An 18,419-nucleotide genomic window follows, 5' to 3' on the forward strand; every position below is an offset into this window, starting at 1 on the left:
GTTACCGAAGAGAACACCCTTGATCTCTCGACAAAAAGGGAAAGTACCTCTATCGGTCTAGCGCCCTGTTTCACTGGACGACCCCGGACAAGCCAGCGGGTGGCTCACGCTACATCTCCCGGATCAAAAGAGCCGGGGCATGATCTAGACAGCGGCAATTCTCTTGTCTAGAGACTAAAGAAGCCATCACAAGTCCAAACCACCAGATCATACATCTCATAACCATGATTCACAGTAACACCGAAAGAGGCGGGTGGCCTCTCGCTGCAAAGATAACCCGTGGCTACCAGTAACGTGGTATCGATAACTTTTAGCTTCGCATACTCTAATTTCCACTCACCCATGCATCCACCATTCCTCCAAAACTCTATGCAAGACGAAACTACATTCCTATCCCACTGAAGCATTACGCCATGGTCCGTTTAATTACAAGACAAGACATTCCCACTCTCTCTGCGCCACGGCATAGAATCCCCCTCGTTGTCTCAGCTATTAGCAGGACCCTTCCAACACGCGCGCGACTACCATCTGTTAAGCGCTTGATCACGTTGTGGCCGAGGTGGCTCCGGTACGTGAGGTGATGCTAATTAAAGGGATTTACAGTAGGGGTCTCATCTATTCCTTGGCTTTCGCTGTATAGTGGCGGTTATGAAGCCATTCAGAGTCAATACCGAGCATGAAAGTGTTAAAAAGCAAGTTTTGGAGCTATCGATATTGAATTAATGCCATTGATCTACGCAAATATTGAATCAAGGTGGCTTTGAAGCCATCACAGCCAACAAGTCCCCTTGTGGTCCCCTGTTTCAAAACACCTCTCCCCACATCCCGCCACGCCATGAAGTGCATTCCAGCCCAATCCACCACCTCACAATGCACATCAATCTGAGAATAGAGTCGCATTTAAGGTCAACGGTTGCCTGCATGTGGTACAACAATTACTCTAAATCTATACCACCTACCCGATATAGCACAGGATAGACCATCAAAGTCAGGTGAACTGTGAACATGCAGACATGAAATATATTAATTCAGGGTGCGTGTTCATGCAATCTGTTTCTGAACCATTCCCTTCACATGATCTACGTTTATTCATCACACGCTATGTGTTTCACTCCGCATCCTTTTTTCATCCCGCATTTCGATATCGATGCGCGTTCCCGTGGATCTCGGACTCCCTTGTTTCACGCACCGGCCTTGAACCCTGTAACCACTTAAACAAATTAATTCACCGTTCGTCGTGAAACGAAGCACAATGTCAGAGACTCGAGGACCCGAAGACTCGAAAGCAGTAAATAAGTAAATTCGTTTACATAAACTCCAGACGCAGTCTATGTGATCCAGATCGCTCATCAACGCTATTGGCGAGTAATCCTCATGAGCGACAGATCCATCGCCGGATCTCAAATGTGCTCCGTGAGGTTGCACGCATGCACCATGTCCATGTCCATGTCCATCCAACATGCCCTAATGCTGCCTTACATCTTAAATCAGTCTAGCAAACCCTTCCATGTCATAAAGTCGTAAAGCCAGTTCAATCGTGTTCGTCTGGCATATTAGTATCCGCCCAATCGTATTGTTCCGTCGCATGCTCGGGGCTCAGATAAACCCTCCCTCGATCCGAAGAGGCCTGGCACTCTCGATATTCTCAATACCATCAACATCAGCACCAAAATCCATTATCAAAATCTTGGGGTCCTGTCCTGTGCTGACAATGCGACGGTAATCACTCTTCGCACTCAAAACCCAGCTTGCGTGCCACTTGGGAAAGTCGAGCAGCTGGTGTCCAGTCTCCATATCCCACACCTTGATGTCGGTGTCGTAGCTTCCAGAGACCAGTCGGCCGCTCACACTATCTATGTGCAGACTGCGAACCAGGTTCTCGTGGGCGCGCATCTCACGGAGACACTCGCCAGTGTTGGCATCCCAGATGCGGATAACTTTGTCGTTACCAGCAGATGCAATGTATCGGCCATCTTCGGAGAATTGGGAGCAAGCAAGCCCCTTGGTGTGCCCCGTGAACTCACGAATATTTTTGCCTGTTTCAATGTTCCACAACTTGACGCGGAAATCTCCCGAACAAGACACGATGGTGTTGCCCCGCATCTGTACTGCGTTAACAGGTCCGCTGTGTCCCCGAAGCTGCTTGATCAAGTCGCCGGTGTGGCGATCCCAGACACAGATGCTGAAGTCCTTGCTGCATGTGACGATATGCTTGTCGTCAAAGGCAAGATCGAGAACAGCTGCGGTGTGGTGTCGGAGTCGGCGAATAGGACGGTATCCTGCGCGTACGTCGTAAACGATGCAGGTAGAGTCGGAAGATCCAGTGACCAGGATCTCGTCGTCATACTGCAGGCACAGAATAGAGGCCATGTGATGTGTAGGGAATGATGTACTGCGAGGCATAGAGAAGTTTGACCTCTCGTTGTCGGAGGATCCTGAAGCGAAATGAGTAGGGTTGCCATCCTCGTCAATGAGCATGTCGGGTTCGGCGATGACCTCGGGTGGTCCAATAATGAGGGTGCATTCAAGGGTATGCATATCCCAAACCCGAATCGTCTTGTCGCGGGAACCAGTAATGATTTTGTGCCTTCTCAGGTTAGTAAATCACTTGTAAAAGGACCGAATAACTTACTCGTCGAACTGAAGGCAGTAGATGCTATCCTTGTGTCCATTCAGGTAGACAGGTCTGGCCTTGCCAGTCTTCCATCGCTGGCTCAACTCCTGCTTGACACGGTAAATGTCCTTCCAGTCATTCGCCGGTGAAATAGCAGGAACTCCAAGACCACTTCCAGGCGCAACGGGCTCACTTGTAGCATAAGTGGCAGTAGTCTCGCGAAGACAAGACTCACGCCAGATGTGCTGGTTACTAACTATCTTGTTCCAGTTCTTGCAAACCACGCTGGCCTTGGTGAGTGCTGAAGCGTCGAGGTTTGCGAGGACATGAATAGCGAGCTCTGCAGGAAGTCTGGAGATAAAGTCGATCGTGCTAATAGCAGCATTTTGCTCTATCTCAGTCTCACTCTCGACTCCAGGAAGTGTCACTGTAATTCCGATTCCGCTCTCACGATCGTTGCTCTCGTCGTTGGTGCTAGGATTCAACCACATGTTATAGAGGCCTTGACGGGCGAGGTATTCATTCTGCATAGCAGCTGAGGCCTTAGCAGCAGCTCCAGAGTTGCTGGGAATGACGGGTGGCTCGCCACGGAAACCGGGAATCGGGAGATGTGAAGAGTTCTCATAGTTGTAGGCGTTTTGGTCATGCTTCAGGTCGAATCCATAGATTGATCGTGAACGACGAACAGTTGCTTGTCGAAGACGGCTCCAAGTCGAGTGCGCATTGTTGTATGAAGTAGTAGGTCTACCAGTTTCGGGTTGTTCGACATCTTCAGCAATCGAAGGTCGTCGATGAACCATTCGATTGATCGAGAGTGAAGCGCGGCGAAACATGCCTTTGATCTGCTTGGCACCTGGAGTGTGGAAGTGGTGTTGGTGCTGGGTCTCGTGATGGGCGCTGTTCAGTTCGTGGAACTCGTCTTCGGTATCGTCAACAGCGAGATCGTTAAAATGCCGAGAAAGATGCTGCGAATGAGAATGGTCATGACCAAAAGCAAATGATTTAGGTCGTCGCCAGGGCATAGAAAGGCTCATGCTGCGGTTTCGAGGGGGGGCAGCTGTGTGCATGGCGACTGCTTCAGGGCGGAGAGTGGTGTTCGCGGTCTGGGCAGGCGTCGAGACGCCCAAGGACGAAGATTCGGAGGGAGATTCCATCATGACCTCTTGAGCAGGAGCCCAGTCGTTGATGGGGAAAATGCGCTTGGTCATAATCGAGGTGGTAGCAAAACTGTCGAACTAGAGAAAGGAACGTGTATCAAAGCGGGCTGTGCTGGAACTATCAGAGCTGGAAATGCAAATAATCGAACGACGATGAATGTGAAGGAATGTCGAGTTGACCGGATAGTCGAGCAGTGAGGAGCAACGAGCTAAATGAATGCGCTCGTCGTAGGGTTTGACCTCTGTCGTTGTTGTTTACGATCGGGCGGTCGGTATGGCCTGGTCGCAGAGGCGGTCTCAGGCCTTCTTTAAGTTTCGCGGAACCTTGATTTGGGCCCGTTCCTGTCGTTGGTCGTTCGGTGTTGGGTGGCAACGGTACACGAAGCAAACAATTCAAAAAGAAAAAAAGGACGGAGGTTTCAGAGGGTATTTTAGTACTCGTTATACGCTCTGTGCTGATCCCAACAGAAAAGCAGAAAAGAACAACAGAAAAGGAGTAAAAAAGGAATGGAAGATGGATGTGAGGGAGGAAGAGCAGGCTTCTTCAGAAAAAACCGTTGCGATTAGCAATCCCGGTAAAGTCGGCGGAAGACAGGGGGGGCTTGAATTTAAAGGGCAAACTGAACTGCCACTGAAGGGATCTGGAAAACAGGGGGTCCCTGATTAGGTTTTCACAGGATGTACTGTACAGCACAGCACAACAAGACGAGTCAGAAGAACGGTGATCAGGGGAATAAAAGAAGGAGAGGGTGTCGTCTAGAAAAGGGAAGAGATCAAAAGTATCTCTTAACAAAAGCTAGTGCTCCATAGGCCGAGTCACGATACTGAACGACCCTTGGCGGTGATGTAAGGCGACTGGTCCCAAGTCATGCTTAACGCCATCTACAGTACACGATGACATGCACTTGTGAGCTAGCGCTGCCCCAGAAGGAGTCTTGGAATGCGGGAAGGACAACGATTCTTGATTTATCGAGCGGAGGTGGATCGTATGGTTCCAGTTTTCTCGGAGCCCGCGATTCACTTCCTCGGTCCGGTCTGAACAAGCTCATACAACGTAGTTGAAGAAAGAAGTTACTTGTTGACGAGGCTAAAGATTATGACGGTACTCCGTAAAACTCTTTGCTTTTTTAATCTGTAGCGGTGAGGTCCCCTGAATACGGTAGCAGTAGCACCTGTCGCTAGCCGCCCCTCCATCAAGCCACTCCTCAGCCAACCCTACCAAACGGGGCCAAAGACACTTAATAGTGGCGATGCAAACTTTCCGTATTCTTATTTCCGGGGCTGAATCTTTTCAGTAGAGAAATTTGCAGGCACTGACTGATGCAACGATGCCGCAATAACTGTGATTATAACGTAGCAGCAATGTTGGGCCTTCATATCAAGGCCGTTAATCCCTATTGACGAGACCTCTAACGGCCAATGGCTGTGCAACATTGATTCACCACAACAACAGCGTTACTTCGAGAACCCACGCAGTGCAACACTCAATGCGCCCAGGTCATCCAGGGGTCTGGATCAACACCCCAAACAAGCTAATCCCCCAAAGCAACCCCGGATTTAGCTGGGCTCACTGACTGATCTCATCCACAGGGGCTGAAGACCCTTATTCTGCCGTTTTGTTACTCCGAACAGTAACAGCATTTCCCCTTTGTGAGTGGACGGTTCACAGCCCGAAACTGTTTGCAAAAAGATTTGCGTACATCAGTCCCTGAAACCCGTAGAACGAAAAATCTGACTGAGTTGAGGAAGGGATCGACAAGTCGCTGAGAAGAACTTGGGTTTGGCTTACAATTGGTGAACCGGACAGTCCGATACCGGTTCCTTGGAACCAGTCAGCCACGGCTGGGAAATTCTCCATATGGGTTGATCTGGATTTCTGTAAGCTCGAATTGACTTCAGCCTGAAGCTTTAAGTCTTGAAGGTCTAGACCTCGACAATTTGGTCGAAGTGTCCTGAGTCTGGACGTCATGGCTACCCTACGGAACACCCTGGTTCAAGAACGGCCTTCGAAGACAAGTGCTATAAGTCGCAAATTGTTGGGATCGGTAGGTCTCATGCTAAAATATCCAATATTGCATCTCAATTCCAGCAATCTTCACCTTTGTCTCAGGATGCAGCCCTTCCAAAGCTTAATGCTGCAGGGCTGTCGTGGGGAAGACAGTGGATCAAGTTTTTCCCGTGTCAAGGATCCATACTGAAGTTTTTGAGAGCTTGTTCATTATCACCACGTAGCAACATATCAGAGACACAATTCACCTTCCGTGATCGCATCAACTCACCTTCATCATGGCCACTCCAACTCCAAGGTCTGCCCAAGTGGCTTTCCGCATCCATCCCATCTACCGCATCTTCTTCCTCATTCTTGAACCCATCTCTGCCCTCACCGGCGCTTTCTACACTCACTTCCGCCAAGACACCTACCTATCTCTCCTTCACGTATCTTCAGCACCAGCAGAAACACCAAAGGCTACATCTGTAGCTATGTCGCAGCTCGCCAATATGTTCTTCTTCTTTGCGCTCAACGAAGCGCTCGTTCTGCGATCTACAGCGGATTTGCGGGTTTGGAGGACGGTCCTGCTTGTACTACTTATTGCGGATCTGGGACACTTGTTTTCGATGAGTGAGCTTGGGCCGAGGATTTATTGGGATGTCATGGCGTGGAATGCTAGTGATTGGGGGAATGTGCCGTTTGTGTATCTTGGGATGACTATGAGACTGAGCTTTTTGATGGGTATTGGACTGGGAGAGTCGAGGGCTTTGAAGAAGAAGGATTGGAAGAAGCAGTGAGCTTTTCGGACGGTTATAGCGAGGTTCGGTATTTGGGGATGCGAGATTTCGGTTTGGAGTACCCGAATTTTGTGGTCATGAGGAGGAATGATTTGGATATAACTTGACTACGCCTTGACAAGACATGATATAGCAAGGTCTAGAACATATGATGCCGTATGAAAGGATACCCCCATCAGGACAAATGGAACTATAAAACACATCGCGAGCCAACTCCTCACAGATCGCCAATGCAGCTCCTCTCATGCTACCTCATCCCCCACGATTCTTGGTGGAGGAATTCAGACTCCGCCGGCCCACGATAATCCGAGCTTCATGTCAAGAGTCATGATGACCCCTCAGCCAATGACATGGCCACATCGGCTATCGGCTATCGCATGTCGCCTGTCTGCAATTCGGGCATAGCGTCCCGAAACCCCCAATCTCGAAATGCGACACTTCAATTCCTCCCCCCAAACCGCGTCGCTTACTCGAATCAGATGATCCTTCATGATGGAGGGGTCGTAGTAGAAAAAAATGCCCCTCACACGTAACGGATACAGTAGTCAACGCGATGAGGGGTGAGCTCTGAGGTGGTTTCGACGAGTGGGGGTATTTGGTCGGCTCGTCGTCATGAGATGAGCTTTATAAAGGAAGAGAAACCCCAATTGACTTGTTCTCAATTGCTTTGCTCTCTCTTTCTCGTCATCTCAATACTCACACTACCCTTGTATCGTTCATCATCATCATGTCTGTTCCCGACAAGTTCCAGGGCTTTCAGTCCCCCAGCGCCGAGCACTGGACTGATTTCCAGAAGAACTCGTTTGAGCCCCGTCCCTTTGGCGAGTACGATGTCGACATCAAGATCGAGTGCTGTGGTGTCTGCGCCAGTGATCGTCACACCATCAGCGGCGACTGGGGCGGTTGCCCTTATCCTCTCGCTGTAGGCCACGAGGTTGTTGGCAAGGTTCTTCGTGTTGGTGATAAGGTCACTCTCGCAAAGGTCGGCGACCGTGTCGGTGCTGGTGCCCAGGTTTGGTCGTGTCTTGAGTGCCGTCAGTGCAAGAATGACAACGAGACCTACTGTAAGCACCAGATCGACGCTTATGGCGCTGATTACCTCGATACTGGTTTCAAGACCCAGGGTGGTTATTCTTCTCACAGCAGAGTGCATGAGTACTGGTGAGTTCACTTGTCCACCCAATCGACCCCATTGACTTACAATTCGTAGGGTCTACCCCATCCCCGAAGCCCTGTCCAGCACCCAAGCTGCTCCCATGCTCTGCGCCGGTATCACCGTATACAGCCCACTGAAGCGTCTCGGCGCCGGACCCGGCAAGAAGGTCGGTATTGTTGGTATCGGTGGTCTTGGCCACTACGGTGTTCTCTTCGCCAAGGCCCTTGGCGCTGAAGTCTGGGCCATCTCTCGTTCACGAGCCAAGGAGGCCGATGCCCGCAAGATGGGCGCCGATGGCTTCTTGGCCACTGGTGAGAAGGACTGGACCGAGGGCCACAAGATGTCCTTCGACATCATCATCAACACCGCCACTTCTTTCGAGGGATTCGCTCTCAGTGAGTACCTGAGCCTTCTCGATGTGCACGGCCACTGGAACTCCGTTGGTCTTCCCGGTGGTGATGGTATCTCCATCCGCAACCAGGACTTCATCACCAACGGTTGCTACATCGGAACATCGCACTTGGGTAGCCGACGTGAGATGCTCGAGATGTTGCAGCTCGCTGCTGACAAGGGCATCAAGTCGTGGATTGAGGAGATTCCTATCTCCAAGGAGGGTCTTCAGCAGGCTATGGAGGCTCTGAGGACGAGCTCTGTTCGCTACCGATCTTGCATGACCAACTATGAGGAGGCATTCGGTGCTTAAGCGAGTGGTATTGCCAAAAATAAAAAGAAGGAGTTTGTTGGGAGTAGCATTGGGAGTTATGAATGAGTTAATGGTGGAGCTGAATGCTCTTGTTGGCGCGCATCAAAGACACCTTGATGGGTCGAAATGACGAATAAGTCTGGTATGATCAGTGTGATCATGCCTGAATGAAATGATGAATTGAATATGATGAAATCTATCCATTGTCTGTCTCCGTGATCGGACACGATTGTAACTTTAGCTCATGAGCTGAATAGCGAGTATTTACAAAGCAATGATTTCATAATCAATGATTCCATTTCTGCTTTCTAATGGACCATCGCGCAGTCTGGTTTTGGAGTGTTTGGTTCAGAAGGCTAGACCATTTTCACTTATACTCCCCGCATCGCAACTCATGGGGTTGTGGGGGTCTCCATCTCACCTTTTCACATCACAATGAAGATCAAGAGCTGTGAAGATGAGCTGCAAGCGGGCAATTGGAGTGATTAGCTGTTAGTAAGAGTAATTGATCTTCAGAGTCATTGCATGCAATGCCAAGATGCGGGCTATCATGAACCCGCTGAGTCTCATTCTTACAACCTCCAATTCCCTCTTCACGTCCAAAAATAACGACGCCGGCACCCATGTCATCAGCGCTATCCCTAATTCTGCCACGCCGAATTCTCCTCCGCGTATCTCCAGCGGAGACCGGCGGGTGTTACTAGTGACTCACCCCTACCGCTGTATGTCTTCAGCCTTTTTCACTACATGCTGAGAATAATGTGAAATTTTCTAACGCCTTTTGTTAGCAGTCGCTTTTGAGTCTCGCCAAATCGAGGGATGTGATTAGCAATCTGTAAGATTCGGTGTGTTTAGATGCAGGGAGGAGTCATCGTGGTGGGCTTCGCGGTTTGTTTAAAGATCAAGGTGATCGCCGGTTTTTTGGAAGTTGGCGATACCTTCAAACTACACTCTACAAAACAATACTACAAACAATACAATCATATCAATATTTTTCACAAAACTTTTAGTACCTTCTCCACATTTCTACACTCTCTATTGACTGTCCATCATCATCATCATCATGTAAGTCCAGCCCCTTTCAGCCTCGAGCTCACGACTAACGACACCACAGGGGACAATCATCTGCATCTCCTTCATCTTCACCATCAAGATCTCAGACTTCAGGTGCCAGAGTCCAAACATCACTCATGGACATCACACGTCGCTTCAGCCGCTCCTGTAGCAAGGCAGAGATCGCCTCAGTAGGCATCTCCCCTTCAACCTCAGCTGTCTTCGCAATCTACACAGCTGCGCAAACCTCTCAATCCTGGATCGACGTCTTTGACATCAAGACTCAGAGCGGCTACTCCAAGACAAGTGGCTCACGCGCTGTCTTCTCACCCAATGGCTCGAAGTTGGCGACTATTAGGGACTGGACCGTTCAGTTTACAGGAGGCTTCGACTTTCACCACTCTAGCACTGTCTTCCTGAGGGACTATGTTAGTGGAAAGACGGCTTGCGAACTCAAGGAGGCTAAGGGTGAGCCAATTGCTTGGAGCCGTGATGGGAGACTCATCGCAGTCGGTGAAGCGAGGAATCGCATTGGAGTTTGGGATGTGAAGAACGGAGTCCGAGTCGGAAAGGTTCTGAGCCACATCGACGCAGTTACTCACGCTGCTTTCCTCCCCGACCAGAGCCTCGTCACCATCTCACGCGACGGAACGCTGCGCATCACCAACACCAAGACTTGCAAGACAATTCGCCGTCTCGAGATCGACGGCTCAAGCAACCCCCGCGCTCTAGCAGTCAGCCCCGATGGTCGACGCATCGTTTCAGTCTGGGGAACAAACGTTCACATCTGGATCCCCTCTGCCAACGACTTGACGTCTTATAACCTCAACGCAGTGCGCCCTGTTGAGGGATGGCCCCTTGCGATCTCACCCGACTGCCGATACATGCTCTGCAGAACTGAAGATGGGTTCGACATAATGGATGTTGCGACGGGAACGATTATGTACGATGAGGCTACGGAGGAGATGGTTATGTCTGGGGCTTTTGATGAGGATGCTAAGGTTCTGGTCCTTGGAAGGATGGATGGCGTTGTTGAGGTTCGGGATGTTTTTGACAGGAGGTGAAAAGTTGTGATACCCTAGGATGACCAGACTGTAAATGAGCTGGATAGATGTGTTTTTGGAAGGATGGGCGTTTGCTTTACACGGGCGTATAGGGATTGTTACTGTTTCTCAGATATTCAACATCGTTGATTGTAAGAGCATATGCCAGGCTCTCAACAGCAAGTATTTACATACTCAAAATTAATTCCCTCAATTATTTACATACATGTTCGGTGGACCCAGCGGCGAGACATCCTCAATTTTGATTTTTGAGTTCCCCCAAGCTGAATGGATCCAGGGGTAAAAAAGTTCTTACAAGCCACATCAGTGCTCTGAGACAGATATTTTGCAAAGTCAAACAGTAATCGGCAAATCAGGGGATAACATCAAATGCTACAGTTATGAGCCGAAGAACAAAATTTGTCACATAGGTAGTGTTTCAAAAAAAATCACATGCAGACCCAGATCAACAACATTTAATCTTATATCAAAGCTTGTTTTTTCCAGCCTCTAAAGTCTCGTCGCGAGTCCTCCCAAGGTCCCCCTTCTTCATAATTATCCAGACTGATCTTACCCATCCATCAATATATCCAAGGACCAGTACCACTTGTTGAACTATAGCTTTACAAACAGAAGTAGGAAAGCTCAAGCCCTCAATCACAAGCAACAAAAGACCTGGGTAAGTCCAGCAGGAACTTTGCGTTTAGCAAAAGCTTTTGTCCAAGATGGCTTGTTGAGCATTTATGACAATGCCCTGAAATGTTCTGACATCTAGCTTAGGTCCGAAACTCTGCATACAACACAAAAACGCACACACAAAACTGTATCTACACAGGGGTCAGCTATGTGGTCGAAGTCCAGAGTGCCAAGATTCGGAGTTGCAGTTTGTTACAAGCTACCGTCAGTGCTACATTGCAAGGGAATCTCAGTACTATCAGATCAGGAGGCATCAGTAGACAAGGTCACAGACGTTCCAGGCAATGTTTACGATAGATGTTGTTCACTTGATAATGTCAACAAAACCAGACCCTGATTAAGAAAGAGATTGATGTGACACTATAGCATTGTATCACCTTCCTGGAGCGGCAATGAGGTAGCAAAATTCTGAGTACATATTCACTAACCCCCAAGTTCGCTGAATGGCGAATCTGACATTTGGTGACTAATTGTTGGACACAGTAGTGGCCCATGGTAAATAAGCTTACTGACCGAGGACCGATAGATGCCCTAAGCATCCACTGCGTACCTTCTTGGTAGCATAAGACCGAGCCTTGAATCAGAACAGCATACACGCCTGTGACAGATTGTTCGCATCTCCAGTGAATCACCTCATCCCTGGACTATAAAAGGCCGGAAATTTCTCCCAACCAAGTTCTCCTAGCTCAATCTTGTCAAACAAATCATCCATCTCACCGACACTATCTTATATCCCATCATTGTAAAACAAACGACAGGAACCTCTAGGACTTGCCTGCCGAGCTCATATACCTAATTTGTGAAGACCTTTGTCTACACTGTTATATAGACACGAGAACATATGCCACGTTCCGACATATCGACTCACCCGATTGCAAGAGCAGACAAATTACGCTTTCAAACCTTTGTTCACTCTGCAAAAGATGGAGTAATATAGCACAGCGAGTGCTCTACCATCCTAATGGCTTCCTGAGAGAAGCGATATCAGATTTTGCAGGACCATTTGAGAAAAGCCAGAACTAGGTCGCTTTGTCAAGCGGATTTACCTGAAGTACGTTCCTCAGCTGGATTGGGATCTCGACCAGGAGGATGATGCTTTGGCTACTCAAGTCCTTAGACAAATTCTCGGACATTCTAAACCTCCCCCCGACGCCCTTCAACTTTGAGCATCGGAGCGTGGTCAGCGTTTATTATACCAATCATCTTGCTTCAAGTACCAAGTATCGAAGATCTTCAAATGGATACTCAAAATCTCGACCATCTGATGCAGCAATTCAAGAAACCATCCAGCAGTCATCTGAATACTTTTCCTCGTAATGTCATCAAGGTTACCATGTTAGAAGGGCCCCACTATCAGGACGCTCATCCTCTGTCTGATCCAGTCGATCTCTCAGATACAGCTGGTGGTGGATTGTTGTCAAATATTCAAGGGTTTTGAGATCCTGATAGTTGGAAACCCAACTCGCCAAACGATGAAGAGTCCTTTACAGCTCAACAATATACCTACTCTTCATCTGAAAGACGTGTGTTTGGGCCGGAAAGTACTGCAACTTTTGGTGTCTGCCACGGGGCCCCTTAAAGTTTCCAGCTACATGCGAAGACATACAGAAGAACCAAACCCAGCCACAGCTCAAGATATTTGTGAAATCTTTACCAAAAAGAAGGATACTTTGACAGAAGCGACAGTACTGACGCAATAAAAAGCACGCCATTTTACAGCGGCAAGAATCCTTGAAAATGTTACTCGGCTACGTATCGCAACAGAACCCATCTGTGAGAGAACAGAAAACGAGTTAATGCTACATGAACAGGCTTGGGTAGCTGTATTCCACCCTGCAATCTCAACCATAACATTCGAAATTGAACGTGAAGACATGAAGGGGCTATCTACCTCAGTCGCTACATACATTCTATCCAATTGTCCCGAAAGCCCTGAGGATCAAATACTGAAAACTGTCCAGATAAATGTTCATCTAAGCTTTCCTCCGGAAGGGACACCAGACCCGCCGGTACTCTCGGAGGATCCTTCTTGTGAGAAATTAAGACAGAAATGCGCTCTGTTTCTTGAGAGGGGAGAGATAAACGTGAGCTTGGTCTATGACTTCTGATACTGAGGTGGTTTAAGGAGCCTTGGAGGGCTCTGTGGCACATATCGTGTAGGATTAGTATACCATGAAAGCTTTCAACAACAGCTCAGCCTCATAAAAGACAAATAAATTGCTCTCGAATCGCCTGATTGTCATTTGTCAAGTGTGAGACTTAGAGAGGAGTCATTGATGTTATTACTTAGCAAACGGATGGTAGCCTACCAACCTGTAAATGGAGTAGGTCTTTTTAATAAAGCTAGTATGCTACCAAGTTTATTTGAGAATGCTTAAAAAAGATAGTCACAACCTAAACAAACCGCTGGCAATCGGTTGACTGCTAGTTCCTAGAGGAGGCACACTCCGACTGTGCTTCCTGACGACAATCAGCACATGCTGATAATGCGGTCACTATTACAGTGATACAAGAGAAGAGCCTTGAATGAGAAATAGTAGCTGGCTGTGAGAAATTATTCGCACCTTCCAGTCATTCAGCTCATCTTTGGACTATAAAAGGCCCCGATTTCCTCCCGGGTACAACCTCGCTCGACTCAAGCTCTTAAAACTCACAAAACCGCCAATTATCATATATTGCAAAGCAATCGTTCAAACAACATGCAGATACAGAACCTCCAACGGGAGATTATATTTCTCATCTGCGAGAGCATATGTCATTGTCAAAAGCTTTATAAAGATTGGCCGGACGTAGGCTGTACAGGCGAGATAGCACCTCCTCCTGCGGCCAAAGAACGTCGCCAGACGATCTTCAATCTCTCCTTCATCTGCAAGAGATGGGGATATATCGCACAGAAGGTACTGCATCATCATTTTGGCTACTTCTAAACTCATCCAAAAGCAGAGTTCTTATTCTGTAGGACTCTTTCTGAGAATCCGGAACTTGGAAAGCATGTGAAGGAGGCTAGAATAAGATAAATCTCTACATACGACTTGAGTCTTGATGAAGAATGGCTCATGAAGTCGTTGAACAAGTTCTCAGGGGTTCTTGACTTTCCGGAAGCGTCCACAGTGCCAGATATGTACTCTTACCGGGAAACGATGGAGCATTCACCCAACTCGATACACAACTCAGCCAGGAGATCGATCCAACAAAAATGCGGAGAGTTTCTAAAGCATGGCGATGTATTCCCTCAGCCACTCTGGCGTGATGATGAGGATGAGGACGAATGAGTTATTGGTGGTTGTCTATAGGTTGCGAGGGGCGGGCACCAGCTTAGCACATACAAATAATGCTAACAATATAATAAACATTGCCAGCTACAAGATTTTGCGAGCATGCCCTACTGTTGATTGACCTAATGTTGACTTGAAGTAGTAGATTGATGCCGATAGCCCCTATCGTACAGATATGCATCACCTCTCCCACAACCCGCCAGTGACCGCAACACTCTGCCAAACCACTAGGAAATATGGATATTCTGGGGGTGGAAGTTTGCTGTATACTCTTGCATTATGCATCGATGAAATTGGCTTGTCGACATAGTGTAATGAAAAGATGGGGTCTTCGAATGGAGCGCGTTAGTAAAAATAGCGCTGAAAGGCTGCAAGTCGAGGCATTGGTACACAAGACAAGTAGTATTGGGCTGCACATCTTCAAGCAGATCTACTGTAGAATCTCGACGGCTGAGTAGTTGTCATCGATTGAAGGTATATGTGTGACTACAACCGAAGGCGGACGAAAATTGGTGCCAGGCTTCATCGGGCTACCCGTACAGCTGGGAAGACAGTTTTGCTGTCCATTCAAAGCAGAGCTAGCGATACTACGTGCTTCAGTTTTACTAAAATATAGATATAATACGAGAGGTGAGATGCCATCTCCGTCGCTGGAGATCGATCTCGGTCTCGACAGAACTAATAGTTCATGGGTCTATATTGTTCAAAAGACAAATACTAAATTTGATGTCCATGGCAATTCCAAGCTCAAAAACATCAACATATCGGATCTACCAACACAGTCAACACTTAAGCCTTACAAGGAAGTCCGAGAGAACCTCTCGATACTTCTCTGGCTCATCAGTAGCAGGATTATGAGCTGACTTCTCAAAGACAACAAGCTCACTACCCTTGATATGCCTCCAGATCATCTCAGACTCTTCAATGGGGCAAATAATGTCAAGCCTTCCAACAACCACCAAGGTCGGAACGTTGATCTCAATCAACCTGGACCTCACATCAAAACGAGGCTGTGACCACGAAAACGCAGCGTTGTGAACCTCCCAACGAAGTTCGGTACTTGCACCTTCAAATGATTCAGGCGCCGGGTTACTCTCGGGGGTGTAGATGGTGACAATCTCGGCCATGCCTTGTCCTGCGTCTTCTTGGCCTCGTACGTTGCCGGTCCAGAGTCTTACTTGGCGCATGGGATCAGGATTAATGCGGTGGGATAGGAGGATATTTGCCAGTGCGCGGTGTGTTCCCTGGGGGCCACATGTCCAGGTGTTACGAAGGATCAAGGCCAGGAGACGGTTTGGGTAGTTGAGGGCGTAGTTCAGCGCAAGGAAGCCACCGTACGATCCTCCAGCAAGGATAAACTTTTCGTCTCCCGCCCAAGCCCTGTAAAGACTGTTAACCACGATTCTTGAGGTAAACGCTCAACGGTCACTTACCTGAGCTCTTCAAGATCCGAGACCCACTGCTCATCGGTGAAAGGGCCCTTGACCTCACTGCCTCCACTGCCTCGAAGATCATACACGAGAACACGGAACCTGTCTGCAAGAAACTTGAAGTCCTCTTTTATGCCGGTGTGTGACGAGAGCCCCGGAGCGCCATGAAGAGAGATTATCAAGGGCTTCGACTTGTTCTCAGCTCCGAGGAGGCAGACATTGAGTTTAACTCCGTCGCTGAGCTGAACTTGGGTATAAATTCCCGACATTGTGGTGTTTGACATATGAATGAAAGGCTATGTGGTGTTTTGCTGTCTTGTTTGAAGTTACGATTTCATGTATGTACACTGTGAAAGGCTTTATATAGTATATCTCGACGATTGAGCTCGTTCGGTGTTATTCAGCCACTTATACCATTATGGGCTCAGCATCGCTGAGCAAGGTTGGAGTGTTACATAATCTCCGACCGTCAACGTTAAATCGTGATATTCCCCGACATTGAAAGTCAAGAATGACATATGCAGTTAATTTCCCCTGGCTAAAGCTCATTTTGGCGTTTGGACAAGCTTATTAAACTCCGAATGAGCCGCAAAAACTCAGCCGGTCGTCGCTGAGCGAGGTGGCAGGATTTCCTAATCGGGCAATTTTCGTAAAGCGAACTACGATTTGCTTGGCAACATTTCGATTTGTCTAGAAATTCGTACAAAACGCGACGGCTCTATTTACTATATAGAGAGGAATGATTAAAATTATATAGGATGCCAGTATTGCTGTCTTTTGTCTGAGTTCCCTCTTGTACAAAAGAATGTCGACCGAATCAGACGCTGAAAAGCAACAACCAGGCTTCCCGATCCCCTGGGAACGAGACCCTGATAATCCTCAAAATTGGAGTCTGTGGAGGAAATCATTGAACTTGGGAATTGTGTCTATCTTGGGTTTTATCACGTAAGTCCTCTCCAACATCAAAAATCCTTATCATCTCACGGTTTCATATTAGTCCTTTGGAATCATCCGTCATCGTCCCAGGCGTTCCTCTCCTGAAAGAAGACTTCCACGAAACTCGACCACCCGTGACATCTCTCGTCGTATCAATCTTTGTTCTAGGCTTCGCGTTCGGTCCTGTACTTCTGTCACCGCTTTCGGAACTTTACGGTCGTCGATTGCTTCTTAATATCTCTAATGTTGTCACCCTTGGCTTTTCGATCGGCAGTGCCCTTGCACCGAACATTGCAACGTTTATTGTCTTTCGGTTTATTGCTGGGAGCTTTGGTGCTGGCCCTATGAATATCGGGGGTGGAAGTATTGCTGATCAGATTGAACTGTCGAAAAGAGGTTTTGTGATGTCGATATTCTTCACTGGTTACTTCTTAGGTCCTGTCATTGGGTAAGTTTACTCTCCTTACCGAACATTGAGGTACTGACCCGTCCAATAGACCTGTAATAGGTGGCTTCGTTGCGAAGGACCTCGGATGGAGATGGGTGTTCTGGATCATGGCCATATTTGTGAGTACGATTTTATGTCCCATAATCAGTGCTAATGTTTCTGCATTTAGAAGGGATTCATGACGATCGCGACATTTCTCTTCCTCACCGAATCCCACCACCCCACGATCCAGCGAAAACGAGCCAAGGGCACAGACGACCCGACTCCTAATAAAGAAGCACCGAAAGTCGGACAAGTACTATTTCGAGCGCTAATGAGGCCGATGAGAATGTTGATCCGTAGTCCTATCGTCACTGGTCTCTCTCTATATCTCGCACTGATATATGGCTACCTATATCTTCTCTTTACCACGTTCTCAACGATCTTTCCTGAGCAGTACGGGTTTAAGATTGATGTTCTTGGGCTTGCTTTCCTTGGAGTAGGAGTAGGCTGTATCGTTGCATTGGTGGTTCTCTCCTGGCTGAGTGACTGGCTTCAAGACCATCTTACCAAGAAAGACGGAGAGTCTAAGCCTGAGTGAGTATGTCTTCGAAAACAACGAACGTCACTAAGTGTTTCAGATATCGATTGCTTCCCATCGTCCTTGGAATTCCGCTTCTCCCCATTGGGCTGTTCGTATATGGCTGGACAGCAGAGTATAAGGTCCACTGGATAGTTCCTATAATCTTCACGGGATTCTCTGGTGCTGGTTTGATCTTCTCTTTTGTAAGCTGTAGTCTCACCGTGACCTATACTTACGACTGACATATAGTAGCTTCCCACTCAGATATATATGATCGATGCCTTCACAACCTATGCGGCTAGCGCTCTGGCTGCGACAAGTGTTATACGTAGTATAGTCGGCGGATGCCTCCCTATTGCTGGCCTACCGCTGTATTCTGCTCTTGGTTATGGATGGGTGAGTTCGCCATGAATATACCTCATTTGATACTGACAACTATTAGGGAAACTCACTTCTTGGATTCATTGCCATCGTAGTATCGATCGCACCTCTTCTGTTTTGGCGCTATGGCGAGACTCTGCGCAAGAAGTACGATGTACAGTTTGATTAGTAATGTCTC

At 47.9% G+C, this 18,419-nt stretch overlaps 6 protein-coding genes across 11 annotated transcripts; 4 read left to right on the top strand and 2 right to left on the bottom strand.

Annotated features, from left to right (window-relative positions):
* Positions 1-796: 796 nt before the first annotated feature.
* Positions 797-8,466, bottom strand: FOIG_05450 (uncharacterized protein). 4 transcript variants are annotated; one of them, XM_031204056.1, is made up of 4 exons: positions 7,760-8,466; positions 7,658-7,691; positions 2,633-7,582; positions 958-2,587 (listed from the first exon to the last, which is right to left on the bottom strand). In XM_031204056.1, exons 3-4 carry the CDS (start codon positions 3,820-3,822, stop codon positions 1,597-1,599), a joined length of 2,181 nt encoding a protein of 726 aa, XP_031065885.1. In that variant the 5' UTR covers positions 3,823-7,582; positions 7,658-7,691; positions 7,760-8,466; the 3' UTR covers positions 958-1,596. The 4 variants fall into 4 exon arrangements, with proteins under 4 accessions (XP_031065882.1, XP_031065885.1, XP_031065884.1 ...); XM_031204053.1 differs by having other exon boundaries at positions 797-2,587; positions 7,658-8,466; XM_031204055.1 differs by having other exon boundaries at positions 2,633-7,691.
* Positions 5,941-7,023, top strand: FOIG_05451 (uncharacterized protein). The gene has a single exon (XM_031204057.1). The coding sequence runs from the start codon at positions 6,058-6,060 to the stop codon at positions 6,556-6,558; it is 501 nt and encodes a 166-aa protein (XP_031065886.1). The 5' UTR covers positions 5,941-6,057; the 3' UTR covers positions 6,559-7,023.
* On the top strand, positions 7,030-8,757 carry FOIG_05452 (alcohol dehydrogenase (NADP+)). The gene is made up of 2 exons (XM_031204058.1): positions 7,030-7,719; positions 7,769-8,757. The coding sequence occupies exons 1-2, from the start codon at positions 7,286-7,288 to the stop codon at positions 8,415-8,417; spliced, it is 1,083 nt and encodes a 360-aa protein (XP_031065887.1). The 5' UTR covers positions 7,030-7,285; the 3' UTR covers positions 8,418-8,757.
* A 57-nt stretch (positions 8,758-8,814) lies between these two features.
* Positions 8,815-10,752, top strand: FOIG_05453 (uncharacterized protein). 3 transcript variants are annotated; one of them, XM_031204059.1, is made up of 3 exons: positions 8,815-9,139; positions 9,206-9,482; positions 9,532-10,752. In XM_031204059.1, coding segments are annotated over exons 2-3 (1,005 nt in total). In that variant the 5' UTR covers positions 8,815-9,139; positions 9,206-9,480; the 3' UTR covers positions 10,535-10,752. The 3 variants fall into 3 exon arrangements, with proteins under 3 accessions (XP_031065888.1, XP_031065889.1, XP_031065890.1); XM_031204060.1 differs by having other exon boundaries at positions 9,209-9,482; XM_031204061.1 differs by lacking the exon at positions 8,815-9,139 and having other exon boundaries at positions 9,172-9,482.
* A 4,514-nt stretch (positions 10,753-15,266) lies between these two features.
* Positions 15,267-16,183, bottom strand: FOIG_05454 (uncharacterized protein; the record flags this gene model as incomplete). The annotated part of the gene is made up of 2 exons (XM_031204062.1): positions 15,267-15,864; positions 15,918-16,183. 2 exons carry the CDS (start codon positions 16,181-16,183, stop codon positions 15,267-15,269), a joined length of 864 nt encoding a protein of 287 aa, XP_031065891.1.
* A 536-nt stretch (positions 16,184-16,719) lies between these two features.
* FOIG_05455 (uncharacterized protein) lies at positions 16,720-18,410 on the top strand (the record flags this gene model as incomplete). The annotated part of the gene is made up of 7 exons (XM_031204063.1): positions 16,720-16,859; positions 16,912-17,298; positions 17,348-17,417; positions 17,468-17,874; positions 17,919-18,063; positions 18,113-18,256; positions 18,303-18,410. The coding sequence occupies 7 exons, from the start codon at positions 16,720-16,722 to the stop codon at positions 18,408-18,410; spliced, it is 1,401 nt and encodes a 466-aa protein (XP_031065892.1).
* Between the last annotated feature and the right edge of the window lie 9 nt (positions 18,411-18,419).

This window comes from Fusarium odoratissimum (genome assembly GCF_000260195.1).
Source record: "Fusarium odoratissimum NRRL 54006 unplaced genomic scaffold supercont1.7, whole genome shotgun sequence".
In the NCBI taxonomy this organism is placed as follows: Eukaryota; Fungi; Ascomycota; class Sordariomycetes; order Hypocreales; family Nectriaceae; genus Fusarium; species Fusarium odoratissimum.

Bases quoted from the DNA above. Each gene is read 5' to 3' on its own strand.
- FOIG_05451 (XM_031204057.1), top strand. From the start codon at position 6,058: ATGGCCACTCCAACTCCAAGGTCTGCCCAAGTGGCTTTCCGCATCCAT.
- FOIG_05450 (XM_031204053.1), bottom strand. From the start codon at position 3,822: ATGACCAAGCGCATTTTCCCCATCAACGACTGGGCTCCTGCTCAAGAG. The intron at 2,588-2,632 runs GTAAGTTATTCG...TAACCTGAGAAG, and splicing joins TACTGCCTTCAGTTCGACGA to GCACAAAATCATTACTGGTT.
- FOIG_05452 (XM_031204058.1), top strand. From the start codon at position 7,286: ATGTCTGTTCCCGACAAGTTCCAGGGCTTTCAGTCCCCCAGCGCCGAG. The intron at 7,720-7,768 runs GTGAGTTCACTT...TACAATTCGTAG, and splicing joins AGCAGAGTGCATGAGTACTG to GGTCTACCCCATCCCCGAAG.